This window comes from Chiloscyllium punctatum, chromosome 25, assembly GCF_047496795.1.
Source record: "Chiloscyllium punctatum isolate Juve2018m chromosome 25, sChiPun1.3, whole genome shotgun sequence".
NCBI classification, from domain to species: domain Eukaryota; kingdom Metazoa; phylum Chordata; class Chondrichthyes; order Orectolobiformes; family Hemiscylliidae; genus Chiloscyllium; species Chiloscyllium punctatum.
In genome coordinates this window covers 50,749,867-50,765,036 of record NC_092763.1, presented here as the reverse complement: position 1 = coordinate 50,765,036, position 15,170 = coordinate 50,749,867, and the positions used below count along the sequence as shown (strand labels likewise).

Below are 15,170 nucleotides of genomic sequence, written 5' to 3'. Positions count from 1 at the left end.
CCCTTTTTGCTGATGCACTCAATGTTTGTGTGTTCTGCATTTACTGTTACACTCCTGTTATCATCCAGTTATAATGCCTTGTTCATTAACTTTCTAAATGTTCCATAATGTGATCTCTTTCCCACACTACTCAGTCTAAAGTCCTCCCAGGTTACAGAATCATTATATTGTTTGTCATCTGGAAAGAGGACATTCAACCTATTGAATCTATGACAAGTCTCATGGAACAATCCAGTCATTTCCACTGCTGTATTCAATCAGCTTGGTCAACAGGTAAATTGTAACAGTTATTCAACTTGAGTCGACTGCATTCACGATCACCAGATTAATGGGTCAAAGTCCTGGCATTCCCTTGCCAATGGAATTGTGGCTCTACCTACAGCATATAGACTGAAGCTCACTGCCACTTTCTCAAGGGCAACTAGGGACAGCAATGTTGGCTCAGTCCATGTCCCAGAAGGTCAAAACCCTAATTTTACAAACTTCATGTTTGTAACACTTTTCTAATCATTTAGAAATTAATAAATTTGTTGCATTATTTAAGCCGAAGCCTACAGTCTAACAGCATTTAGCCTTGAAAAGTCTAAGACATGGGAACAAGGAGAAAGTGAGGACTGCAGATGCTGGAGACCAGAGTTGAAAAATGTGGTGGTGGAAAAAAAACAGGCCAGGCAGCATCAGAGGAGCAGGAGAATCGACGTTTCGGGCATAAGCCCTTCTTCAAGAATGAGGCTGGTGTGCCAGGCGGGCTGAGATAAAAGGTAGGGGGACATGGGAACAAGATTGGAATGATCCAGCATGATATGCTAAATTTATGGGCTATAAAAGGTACACTCAATCACAGGAAGCAAGAAGTCACTGACTGGGTAATGTTTCTCATTGAGCATAATGAAGACATTGGAGTTAAAAACACAAGACCGTAACAAGAATGCTGCAAGTACCAAAGTGCAGGAAATGCATAGTCAGTTTTAGATTAGATTACTTCCAGTGTGGAAACAGGCCCTTCGGCCAACAAGTCCACACCAACCCGCCGAAGTGCAACCCACCCAGACCAATTCCCCTACGTTTACCCCTTCACCTAACACTACGGGCAATTTAGTATGGCCAATTCACCTAACCTGCACATTTTTGGACTGTGGGAGGAAACCGGAACACCCGGAGGAAACCCACACAGACACGGGGAGAATGTGGAGTTTGCACACAGTCAGTCGCCTGAGGCGGGAATTGTACCCTCTCTGGCGCTGTGAGGCAGCAGAGCTAACCACTGTGCCACCGTGCAGCCCAATATAATATGATATTCCCAAATACATTAACCCATTTCTTGGAGTATCATTTCAACAGCATCTATAGCCCAATGGCACCCACCAACATGCCAAGAAACATGGAAACTGAACAACTTGCTTACACTAACCCGACAATTATTTATTTTTAGATATACTACTGATGTACAAATTGAATATAAAGTGTGGGGAGACAATTTTGTGCTGATGTTGAAACAATGTCACAAATTGCAAGATATTGTCTTTCCTCTGTATCCATGAGGGTTCCATTCCAGAGAACCCCTGCAAATGATGAAATTTGTAAGTACAGAGCTTGGTAAAAATAGGTTAAAATGATTTAAAAATATTGTGGATACATAACTTTTGCCCACAGATGTTGATTTTTGTCACTTTTTTTTTTAGCTTTTTTGAGTTTTTTTTAGCAAACTCACATTTCATGATTTTACAGAGAGAGAATTTGTTGCAAGGTTTCGAGATGTTATAATGATAATGAGATTACCTTATTATCTGACTGAGGGACTTATTATCCTAAACTAGTTTTCAAATCAACCTGTTCAGAGAGGTTATTACACACCCCTGAAGCAAGTAAAAATTAAACCTGGGCCTCCTCATCCAGTGGTAGGGGCACTACCACTCCATCACAAGAGGCCCCCAAATTAGTGGTTTCAGTTATTCGACCCACCAGTACAACGGACCACCATGTTCAAACAAAATACTGCACATTTACAAGCTGGTATGTTTTCAATCTGCCCACTATTACTATGCCATGTTTCATGTCACAGACTTTCATGTTGCTAATAATAATAATAATTAAATATGACCTTTTACCTGAAGGCAGTATTAAAATCATCTGGATTTTCCTCTGTTTTTGACTGCTGCAATACAGGCATCAAGGTGTAACTGTCCACTAAGAGGCAATTTGGGTCTTCTTTTTGACCCGGTATTTTGCCTAGAGGGTAATCCTTCCATGGAATTTGATCTACAAAGAAAAACATAGCTTTACTGTAATAGTTCACTCTTCAATTGCACAAATATTTCACATAGAACTGGAAAAAAATACCAATGACAGAAAACTTCACATTAAAGCTTAAAATTAAAGATACTTCTTCTGGGGAGATGTTCATTTTGTTGTCGAATGCAGCAGTTCTTAATTAACCATTATACCATACTTTTAGATAAGCTTAAGGAATGCTACAAAGGAGTTAATCTTCATTTAATGCATGGTCTATGATTGGGCGTGATCTTCATACTATAAAGAACCATAGAGGTGCTTGCTCATTAGAGAAACAGAACAAATGGCGAGTTTAACTTGAGAATCAGCATCCCCTCAAATATGGTGGGAGACTGAGAAGGCAGAAACCTCATGGTAACCTCAGCTGGTACGTAACGATGCATTGTAAACCAGCCATCCAGCTTATTGAGCTAACCAACTCCTAACCCCCTCCTTATCACCATATATCAAACGATGTATAATTTCTAGTAAGTCACTACACAGAGGGGATTGTGACTGATTCATATCCATCCTGCAGTTCTCCCTTTCGCTCTTCAAGCTCTAAAGTGCAAAAAGCAATAATGACCTATTAAAAGGTAAGGATCTCATCCATGTGGGGATCTAGCACAACGCTTTTTTTAAACTAAATTATTTCCTACTTTCCACAGGATAAGGCCATTATGGTATCTCTACTTCTAAATGACAGCATCAAACACACTCAACTTGCAATGAGAATTGGTTTTCTCTGTGTGATATCACAAATTGCTTTCCGGACCCATGCAATAAAATGTGTGAAGTCAAAATTTACCTTTACATTGCATACTCTCCATCGGGATCTGTGGCATTACCACTCTGCTCAATGTGATAGATTTCAAACAGATACACCTCATCAAAACTGGCAGACAACATCAAGGATGCCCATCAGCAGCAGCACTATATTCAACTGCAATGTTCAACTTTAAGGACCTGGACATCTCTAATTTTCCATTAACATCAAGCTGGACATAAACAGTGTTTCAATAAAGAGTGCAGGAGGGATTCCAGGAGCAGTATCAAGCATACTTAAATATTAGGATCGACCTGATGAAAGTAGAACAAAGAACTAGTTGCAAACCAAACAACTGAAACCGAATGTGACAAATAAAGCGAAGCAATCTAATGGATCAGATCTAAGCTCTGCAATCCCACCATAGCCAACCACAAATCTCAGACTATTAAACAACTGACAGGAAGAGGTGGCTCTACAAATACCCCCATGCTTAAAAATGGGGAAACCCAAGACAACAGTGCATAAAACACAAGGCTGATGCATTTGCAACTATGTTCAGCCAAAAGCACTGAGTGGATGAGCCATCGTGGTCTCCGCGTGAGGTCCTCAGCATCATAGATACCAATCTTCCGTCACTTCAAATTGCACCACATGACATCAAGAAACAGCTGAAGGCTCTGAACCCTAATATTCCAGTAAAAGCACTGGAGACTTGTGTTCCAGAACTAGACATGCCCCTAGCCAAGCTATTCCAGTACAGCTGCAACACTGCCATCTACCCAGCAAGGTGTAAAACTGCCCAGGTATCGCATCCACAAAAGGGCAAATTCAACTTAAGTCGATTACTAGCCAGTCAGTCTGAACAGAGAACAAAGAACACTACAACACAGGAAATCAGGAAGGCAAAAAGGGTATAGGAGATTGAATTATCCTGACCCTTATTTGCTAAGACTAAGAGATTCTACAAGTATATTCCTGTTAGGGTGAAAGGAAAGGCTGGCAGGTGTAGGGAATGCTGGATGACTACAGAAATTGAGGATTGGGTTAAGAAAAAGAAGGAAGCATATGTAAGGTTTAGACAGGATAGATCGAGTGAATCCTTAGAAGAGTATAAGGGCAGTAGGAATATACTTAAGAAGGAAATCAGGAGGGCAAAAATGGGACATGAAATAGCTTTGGCAAATAGAATTAAGGAGAATCCAGAGGGTTTTTAACAAATACATTCAGGACAGAAGGGTAACTAGGGAGAGAATAAAGGCTCCTCAAAGATCAGCAAGGCAGCCTTTGTGTGGAGCCATATGAGATGGGGGAGATTTGTAACAAGTATATTGCATCAGTGTTTACTTTGGAGAAGAACATGGAAGATACAGAATGTGGGGCAACACATAGTGGCATCTTGAAAAATGTCCATATTACAGAGGAGGAAGTGCTGGATGTCTTGAAATGCATAAAGGTGAATAAATCTCCAGGACCTGATCGGGTGTACCCTAGAACTCGGTGGGAAGCTAGGGAAGTGATTACTGAGCCTCTTACCGAGATAGTTATATCATCGATAGTCACAGGTGAGGTGCCAGAAGACTGGAGGTTGGCTAAGGTGATGCCACTATTTAAGAAAAGTGGTAGGGAAAAGCCAGGGAACTATAGTTCAGTGAGCCTGACATTGGTGGTGGGCAAGTTGTTACAGGGAATCCTGAGGGACAGGATTTACGTGTATTTGGAAAGGCAAGGACTGATTACGGATAGTCACATGCCTTTGTGCGTGGGAAATCATGTCTCACAAACTTGATTGAGTTTTTTGAAGAATTAACAAAGAGGATTGATGAGGACAGAGCGGTAGATGTGATCTATATGGACTTCAGCTGGGCATTTGACAAGGTTCCCCACGTTAGACTGGTTAGCAAGGTAGGATGCCATAGAAGACAGGGAGAACTAGCCATTTGGATACAGAACTGGCTCAAAAAGGTAGAAGACAGTGGGTGGTGGTGGAGGGTTGTTTTTCAGACTGGAGGCCTGTGACCAGTGGAGTGCCACAGGACCCAGTGCTGGGTCCTCTACTTTTTGTCATTATTATAAATGACTTGGATGTGGACATAGGAGGTATGGTAAATAAGTTTGCAGATGACACCAAAATTGGAGATGTAGTGAACAGCAAAGAAGGTCACCTCAGATTGCAATAGGATCTTGAAAGTTGCATCACAGGAGGAGCACACTCTCCTTCATTGCTCAGACCACTGAATACAGGAGTTGTGACATCATATTGGAGGTTGTGCAGGACATTGGTGAAGCCACTTTTTGAGTGCTGTGTGCAGTTCTGGTCACCCTGCTATAGGAACAATATTGTTAAATTGGAGAGGGTTCATAAAAGATTTACCAGGATGTTGCTGGGACTGGAGGATTTGAGTTATGGAAGAAGCTGGATAGGCTGCAACTTTTCTCACTGGTATACAGCAGTTTGAGAAGTTACAGTATCGAGGTTTATAAAATCATGAGGGGGCACAGATAAAGGTGAATAGCAAAAAAGGTCTTTTCCCTTGGTCGGGGAAATTCATAACTAGGGGGCATATTTTTTAAGGTGAAGGAGAAAGATTTAAAAAGGACCTGAGGGGCAACTTATCACAGAGGTGGCCCATACAATTAAACTAGATTAGATTCCCTACAGAGTGGAAACAGGCCCTTCGGCCCAAAAAGTCCACACCGACCCTCCAAAGAGCAACCCACCCAGACCCATTCCCCTACATTTACCCCTGCACCTAACACTAGGGGCAATTTAGCATGGCCAATTCACCCGACCTGCACATCTTTGGACTGTGGGAGGAAACCGGAGTACCCGGAGGAAACCCACTCAGACACGGGTAGAATGTGCAAACTCCACACAGAATTGAACCCGGGCCCCTGGCGCTGTGAGGCAGCAGTGCTAATCAGTGAGCTGTGCCACTGAGCCATATGTGGACTGAACTGCCAGGCGAAGTGGTAGATTCAGATAGGGTTACAACATTTAAAAGATGTTTGGATTAGATACATTAATAGGAACGGTTTAGAGAGACATGGGATAAACACAGGCAAATGGGACTTGTTTAGTTTGGGTAACTTGGTCAGTGCGGACAATTTGACCAAAGGGTCTGTTTCCATGGTGGATGACTATGACCCTCTGACTCTAGGAGCAAGTCCTTCAACCCACCAAGACTGTGCTGACACATGATATCTTTCCAAAGTAAAAATCTTTTTGCTTTATACAATCCATATCCCTCTATGCCTGCCTATTCATATACCTGTTGAGATGCCTCTAAAACATTGCTTTTCAATCTGCATTCCAGATTTGTGTAAAAAAAGCTTGTCTCTTTCATTTCCTTTAAACATTCCCCCTTTTACCTTAAACCTTCCCGTAGGAAGTGGCATTTCTACCCTGAGAAAAAGATACAGACGATCCACACTTCTCAAATTTTGTAAACTTCAAATCAGGTCACTTCCCATACATCAACATTCAAATGAAAACAAACCAATTTTGTCCAATCACTCCTCTATAGTAACACTCTCCAAACCAGGCAACATCTGGTAAACTGTCACTGTCTCCAAAGTGACCACATCCCTTTGGTAGCGTGTTGATCAGAACTGTATACGGTATTCCGAAAGCCACCTAATTAAAGTTCTAGACAGTTGCAACATGACTTGCCAACTTTTATATTCTATGTCAAGCAAACTCTATGCCTTCTTGACCACCTATCCACTTGTGTTTAACGTTCAGGCAACTCTGGATCTGTGCATCGAGATCTGTGTTACAGTTGCTAAGAATTCTGCCTTTTACCACATACTTCCATCTTGCATTAGATCTTCCAAAATGCATCACCTCACATTTGTTCAGATTAAACTCCTTTTGCCATTTCTCCACCAAAATTTCCAGCCTATCTATATCCTGATGTATCCTCTGGCAATCCTCATTATCCACAGTTCTTGCAATTTTTGTGTCATCCACAAACTTACTAAATCAGGCCACTTACATTCTCCTCCAACTCATTTGTATTTATTACATATAGCTGGGGTCCCAGCACTGATTCCTACAGAATACCAAACAAAAAAATCCAAAGAACTGCAGATGCTGGGAATAAGGAAAAAAAACAGAAATTGCTGGGAAAACTCAGCACGTCTGGCAGCATCCATGGTGTGACAGCAGGGTTAATCTTTCAGGGTCCATTGACTCTTCTTCAGAGCTATCCTATTTTTGCTCCTGTGGAAAATCACTGGTCATAGATCTCCAGTCAGAAAAACATCCACTGATACTCTGTCTTCTATAACTAAGCCAGTTTCGTATCCATCTTAGCAGATCTCACGTGACTTTACTTTTTGTATCAGGCTACCATGAAAGTCCTTGTCAAAGGCCTTGCTGAATTCCATTTCGACAACACTTACTGCCATACCCTCATCAAGCATCCTTGTCATTTTCTTGAAAAACTCAATCAATTCTGAGACATACCCTTCCCCACACAAAGCCACACTGCTGATCACTAGTAAGTTCATATTTTTCCAACTGTGAGTAAATCCTACCCCTAAAGAATCTTCTCCAATAAATTTCCCAACCACTAACGTGAGGCTCACTGGCCTGTAATATTCCAGATTATTCCTGCTATCTTTCTTAAGCAAAAGGAACAACGCTGGCTATTTTCCAGTCCCCTGGGACCTCTCCTGTGACTAAAGAGGATACAAAGATTTCATGCAAGGACTCAGCAGTTTTCTCATTTGCCTCCCTCAGCAATCTGAACCAGATTCCATCAGGTCCCAGGGACTTTATACCCTAATGCATTTTAAAAACACCAACACCTTTTTATTGGTCACATCATTCATGTGCAAAAGCAACTGATATTGACAGACCACCTGACCACAGAGCATCAGAGCCAAATCAGTCCTGTCGACCTTTGTCTGACATAGGCAGATTCTCATGTCAATCAGCAGACAGACAATCAGAAACAGAAGCCCAGCTGATAACTCTCCTTCTAATCCAAAAGGTGCCCTAATCCCCTGGGCAAGCACAGTGCCAGAACAGCTGCCCTGTCTGAAGTCAGTGAATTCAGCCCAGATCAGAAACTGAGCAGTCCTTTGAGTATTTCTGAGCAATGTCTTTACTCTTTCAGCATTGGGGAAGACTAATTAATATGTCAAGTGATATAAATACAGATACTTACTTCCTTTCAATTAAATCTAGTGTTGTCTGTTTGCTCCCAGTTTTAAAAAAAGCTTCAGCATTATTACTTAAGTAATTATTACTGAAATAAAGTGTCTAATATCTTATGGCAAGACTTGCAAGGAAGGATTTGCAGTTCTGATTTTGTTTAAAACCAGCATCAAAATGGAGTAATTTACAAAAGACTTGCTACAGCAACAAAATGGTGTAAGATTAGGATGAAATTGGTCTCTTTTCAGTACATAGACTACACAGAATTAAGTTTTAAATTTCATTATTTCATTAGTTGGTTAAACTATTAAATTAGTATCAACTAGGAACATATTGACATCACTTGAATTTAATTTTATTTGGTAACACTGCTTAAATGTTTACATAAAATTCCTTTGTGACTTACTTTATTGCAGTCATTAATTATTTAAACTGAATAAATTCAATCAATCATTTTCTGCAAAATGTGCCTCTGGGACATCTCAACCTCAGAGGCTACTGACATGGAAACTACAAAATCAAAACACAATACAACTGCTCTTGGGAGATAGAGAGAGTTTGCATCTTTATTTTCCATACAATACCCAACCAGGGAGATTTTTAAGCAGTAGCTAGTTACCTAAACTCGTTTCATCAGAACTAATATGAACATTTAAATGTAAAAGCTACAAAAAAAAGTGTAACCATTCTAAATACCAGCATTAATATGAATAGAAGCTTTTTGAAATACTAGCATACCTGTGCATATCTGCCACACTGATCCTTCCAATGCTTCAATCTTTTCAGACAATATCTCAAGATTGACCGTTTGCACCATTTCCTCACCAGAGGTGGGGATTATCAACGGTTCAATGTTCTTTCTAAACTCAGTATCAGCCAACTCCTTTGGAGACTCAATTCCACTCTTCATTTGGAGGTTTTCTACAGTGTACACTGGTAACTGGCCATGGCCAACAGGAAAGTCAGAAACACTGAAAGATCCTGGCTCCTGAATATATATAGAACACAGCTGAAGCAGTTTCTGTTGTGTGGAAATGGGTAATGGAGAGTCCATATCAGTTAAAATCCTGAAATTGCACAACAAAAGTCATGTTTTATTTAAGTTGCACCCGTATTTTGTATAAAAGATTCAAAGTTCATAAAATCCAGTAGACCTTTGTTGATCTGTTCTACAAGAGTCCCAGTTAATAATAAAAGACAGACAATTGCTAACAAAGACTACAACTTTGAGTAAGCTTAGAACCATAAAAAGGGAACAGTTAAAGTATTTATATTTCCAAGAAAAGGGATATCACAATACAAAAGGTCATATACTAAGACTTATTTTCAATTAAAACTTGTAATAATCAGAATTGCTTTGATATGGAACACCATATTAATCACTTTTACACCTAATATTAATCACAGAAGGCAATTCATCATATTGTGCTAACTAACTCCTCTAAAACAAACTACAAGCTCCCATTTGACTACACTGCTCCATACCTTTTCCCTAAAACCTCACCCGGATTCTTTCTCTTTAACATTTAAAATTGACATTGTCCGATTCTCACTGAACAAGGAAAAAATCTTTTTCCCTATTTGCTGAATCAAAACCTTCAATTTAGAGCTTTTCTATCTGATCCTCTCTTAACTTAGCTGCTTGATAATAGAGAACTCGAGTACTACAAGGAGAGATATGTTATTAAAGCTGTTCATCTTGCACTCATCAGGATATATGCAAGAATAACTAACTATTTCAAAAAAGCAACAATTCGTACTTTGTGAAAAAGGGTGCTAACTGATTGAATAGAATTCCTACAGTGTGGAAACAGGCTGTTCCACCCAACAAGTCCACACCAACCCTCCAAAGAGTAATCCAACCAGACCCATTCCCCTACCCTATTATCCTGTATTTATCCCTAACTAATGCACCTAACCAACACATCCCTGAACACAATGGGCAATCTAGCATGACCAATTCACCTAACCTGCACATCACTGGGCTGTGGGAGGAAACCAGAGCACCCGCAGGAAACCCACACAGACTCGGGGAGAAGCACAAACTCCATACAGGCAGACAGTCGTCCAAGACAGGAATCAAACCCAGTGCCTGGTGCTGTGAAGCAGCAATGCTGACCACTGAGCCACCATGCTGCCCCAAATTGCCATGAAGGAAGCACCAGAGAGCTTGTTTCACTTTTTTTTAAATCCCAAAAAGGTGCTATAATTGGACATGCTCTTGCTGCCACAAAATTCTGAGGCACTTTAGCAAACAACATTTGGAAGTTTATCTTCATTCCCTTTATCAATGTCTTTCTTTTAAAAACTTGTAAATTTGGATTTAATATTTAATTAAAACACTGGCATCTTTGGACTGCTCACCTCCCTGATCAGTGAAGCAAAAGTTCACTACCCACCTCTAACATGCCATGGGCAATTTCAATAGGTGAAAAGTTCAATTGGGAGGAGCTCCCCCAGGTTGGAGATAGCTGTCAACAATTGACCGCAGCTACAACAGTTCTGGCAGCTACAGAATGTAGTAGTGGGTGCTGCCAGAACTGCAGTTAACAGCTGTGGAACCTAGGGGAAAATGCAGTTAAGATAGTATTGGACCAGGATAGCTTGGCCTCCTAAAGGAGGAGATGTGAAGTTATTTTGAAGTAAAAGTGGATAGTAAGGAAAGGGGTCTATCTTCTCTGGGGTGCCTCCTACCGTCCAAATATAATATCCCACCTTAATTCCTACTATTTTTAAAATTTGAGAGAAAAAGAAACGGGGCACCTCTGGTTTCCTGATACGGGGAGGGTAATAATGGAGTCAACTGGATTTTTAACAAGTTCAACCGATCCTTAATTATTGTTTCCATATGGTATGCAGACTGCCAAATCCAGTGCCCGCTCACTCTCCATATTAAGGGGGAAAGAGTTCATAAGTGAGCAGAAAAGTGGTGGGCTAGGCATTCATCCTATTTTGCATACTCTCACCCCTAAAACATACCTGGTAGGGGCATGTAACAATACTCAGCACATAGTTTATCACTTTCTACACTTTTGAACAAAGGTATTCAATTGGTAACCACCAGTTCTCCAGCACAATTTTCATGTGCAAAAGGACATTTGAAAGATTTTAAGTCACTTTTCAAAGATAATAACTAGCAATTCCCACATCCTGAAGATGAAACAAATCTTTTGCATTTCCTCCTGTTACCCCTCAGCATTTTAAAATACTCCAATCTGAGACAAGCATATTTTCCACTTTAGAGAGCCATCATATTTTTCAATTCTATTTCCTTAACAGTTGTTGTCCTACCTATTCTACTCAAATTCCTTTCCTTGTTTTGGACAAAGCATTTATTGTGTATCTCAGCCAAGTACTCATTTTTTTCTTTCCCTCATCAATACCTTTTTTGGTTACTTGTTTGGATTTTTAAAAATGCTTTACAAACTCCCTTTAACTTGCATTCCACTTTACTCTTGTGTTCCCTCTTCCCCTTAGTATCACTTCTAGATTCAGTATAATTTCCTCTGGTATTATTAGTTTGGGTTTAAATGTCTCATGTTAATTTAAATTGGTATACCAGAGGAACTTATTGGTGCATCATCATTACTTATTACACACAGAAAACAAGACTAAGTTATACTGACTGCTGAAGAAGATGAGGAGTAGCCTGGCATGGTGCAGCAAGACAGCTCTCTAGAAGATCGTGCCAGTCCAGTGGACATTGAAATAAAAACAATTGCCATATGGATTTTTTCATTTTATGGCAGCGTGATATACCTTTCAATCGTTTTCCTACAAGACATTAAAAATATAAATCCTTTAACTTTTAAAAGAAAATCATAAACCTAGGGAACATTTTCCCATTAAAGCCAAGATATCAAGTGGAAATCCTCATTTTTTTTAGAGCAAATGTATTATTACATTTTCAATTTGTTAAAAAAAGTGAAGCGAGCATTACTTATATTTCAATACATGTATACGCCATGCAAGTCGCCTAGAAGATATATTCAAGATCTGCTGCAGCTATTTTCCAGTGCCATTTGACACCAAAATACAGTGTGTCTTCTATTATATGCGCAGCAGTTCAATCGCTTTACTTGCTGGACATTCCATTTTTCAAATCATAAGATCCCCTGTACTAACAAATGGCCTAGTTAAAAATTCAATCCTACAGTATTATTGCTCAGAGTAGTCAAAAACCCTAAGATTTTCATACTGTGGGTAAGGCATTTTAAACTTCAAGTTTATGAAGTATAGCGCTTAATATATCCTAACAATACATAATAAAGCAACTCAGACATCACAATTTAACTTTAACTACAACTACATATAATTATAAAAACTTAGACAGCCCAAAAAAAGGCCTTTTTCCTGCTATTTAGCTTCATGCTAAAATGATGTTCTACCACAAAACAAACTGGATATATTATTTGCTTATTTTCTTTCCAGTCGCTATTGATATCACCCATATCAAAAAAGTGCAGACAGGAACCAATTCCTAATGTCAATCAGCTCCAGGTCAGTCCAACAATTTTGAGTCAATTAACTCAGGTAGTATGAAAACTGATAAAAGTTACAATTTCTGCTTCCTCCCACTCCAGTGGCAGTAAGACACACAAGGAAAATTTTTCCAAGGTCACAGCAAAAAGATCAGTGCTTCAGCTAAGTATCCATTATTCATGAGTGAGTGTTATGACACAGGGGAAACTCTCCTGCTTAAGTTAAACCAGCAACACAGAAAAGATTTATTCCATGTAGCAATCTGTGAAAATTCACGAGGCCAAGAACTATTTAAAATAAAAATTAACAACTTTGCTTCTTAAAGTATAACAGAGAATAATTAACTAACAACTATTTACAACTCCTTCCTCCAACCTATCTTTTACCTTCTCCTTCTACAATACTAGCCCGATAAAACCCCCCCCCGATTAAGATTTACAAAACAAAACTTATCTCAAAACCAGGCAGCTTTCGGTTCTTCTCTGTACTCTAGTCTTCTTTTCTGCTTGGGGATTCTGCTTGGCAGCGTTGGCTTGACAGTTCTCCTCCCAACTGTTCAATTTTTCCCAGTCTTATACCCCTTATACCCCCCCCAAAGCAACTGATTATGTTTAAAGATTTTAAGGTTGTCACTATACTAAATTAATACTGGGTTGGCGTTTGTTTTTTTTGAGGTATAATATAAACTGATTGGCCTAATTCAAATCTATTTTTGTCTCCAGGCAACCAGCTACTCCAGCTCCCCCAGTAGCTGGACCACATTGTATCTTACTGAGAACACTTGGTGCTGTCACTGCTTGCTTTCAATTCTCTTATAAGATACAGTACACCCATATCTTCATAACAGTAAGCTCATTAATTATCTATAGATATCATAGACTAAGAAAATTCTGTTTTCAGATGATGTCATATAGGCATTTTCCAGCTAAAGTTACTGAGTAGCAAATATGACCCAATTCCCCTTCTCTAGCCAAGGAACAGAGATCTCAATTGTAACAGACCTCTACACTGAAGATCCAGTAACTCAGCAGAGACAAATTCAATCCTGAGCTTTGACTGAATGTATCAAAAAACAGGTAAAGGTAAAGTCAGCTGAATGAGCAACTACCCACTTGCAGGGGAATACATGGAGGTAGGGAAGGGTAACTGGTGACAAACAGAAAAAGAAGAAACCACGTTCAGTTACAAGTTAGTGAAAGTAAGTAAATTACCTGCTTTTGCATTGGCTGCAAGTATCTCTGTTATCCAGCCTGTAACATACTGTATCCTCAGGCCTGAGGTGTCACAGCAAAGCTTCAGCTCAGTAAACAGCTTTTCGAGGAGCACTGGTGTAAAGTATTGAGAGTGGAGGCATTTCAAAAGAGGCTGCCAGAAGCGACAGAATGTTCGAGGAATTCCAGGATTTGACAAATCTACAAACTCTCCTTCAACAAAAAATATTGTTACGATAACAATAAAATTGAAAAGTGATTTAATATACAGATTAAAGATATATAAAAATATGAAGCACATTCTGGTTCTGCAATGTTCTCCTGTTCTTCATTCTAACACTGGATTTGTATAAATTTAGGGGAATTCTTTTTTAAAAAGTGTTATAGAATATTCTATCATAATGTGAAGGTCATGAAATAAATGACCTATTGAAATAATCTGCAATTACATTTTACTCACTTCAAAATATTTGAATTGTAAGGAGGTTTACTCAAGTCAAAACAATTTACATAGAAGACATTGCACAAGCCAATCAATTTAACATAATAAAAACAAGAAGAAAGTTTGGTCAACACTATGCTGCTGCATTGCCAACTAACAAAACTGAAATCTGTTTGTGTAATTTTATTCCATCTGCATGTCATCCTACACAACTGAACTAAATAATCAATCTTTAAAATCTTGGTAACAGTAACTTTATGGAAAAAAAAGAATTCTAACCTAACCACAATGGAAATTCAGGCACACATTTTCAAGGATTAATTATTAGACAAAGATCAGGAGCAGAAAACCTGATTGAATTCATCAGCGATGGTAGCTAGCAAACAAAGCACAGATTGTCAAATTCTAAATCAGCATGGATTTTAATAACACTGTACTGAATCTCCATCCACTGAACCCAAGAGTGAGGGCAGCCACTAACAGATCGTTACAGTAATTCAGACAATGAGTCGGTTTCAGCATTCTGTAGAATAATCCAATCAATTCCATTCCCTGCTCTATCCCAGAACCCAATGTTTACTTCCTTCATCTAATTTCCTTTCAGAATCATTAACTGCCTCTGTTTCCACTAAATTCAGCCTGCATTCTGTTCATCTGGTCAGCATGAATGAGTTGGACCAAAGGGTCTGTTTCCAAGCTGTACATCTCTACAACTCTATTACCCGGATGAGTTTATGCAAGGTATGATTTGTCTGCATAGCATGCAAAACAAAAACTTTTCACTGTATCCGGATTCATCATCCTGATGAAGAGCTTATTCTTGTAACGTCG

The 15,170-nt window shown here is 39.3% G+C and overlaps 1 protein-coding gene across 2 annotated transcripts in view; it reads right to left on the bottom strand.

The window, feature by feature from the left end:
• Nucleotides 1–15,170, bottom strand: part of las1l (LAS1 like ribosome biogenesis factor) — an 81,847-nt gene that overhangs the window by 19,490 nt on the left and 47,187 nt on the right. For both annotated transcript variants that reach the window (XM_072595266.1, XM_072595265.1), the window contains exons 9-12: nucleotides 13,898–14,110; nucleotides 11,831–11,978; nucleotides 8,943–9,271; nucleotides 2,109–2,259 (exon numbers count right to left, since the gene is read on the bottom strand). In XM_072595266.1, coding sequence (XP_072451367.1) covers nucleotides 2,109–2,259; nucleotides 8,943–9,271; nucleotides 11,831–11,978; nucleotides 13,898–14,110 — 841 coding nt within the window. The remainder of the gene's footprint in view (nucleotides 1–2,108; nucleotides 2,260–8,942; nucleotides 9,272–11,830; nucleotides 11,979–13,897; nucleotides 14,111–15,170) is intronic.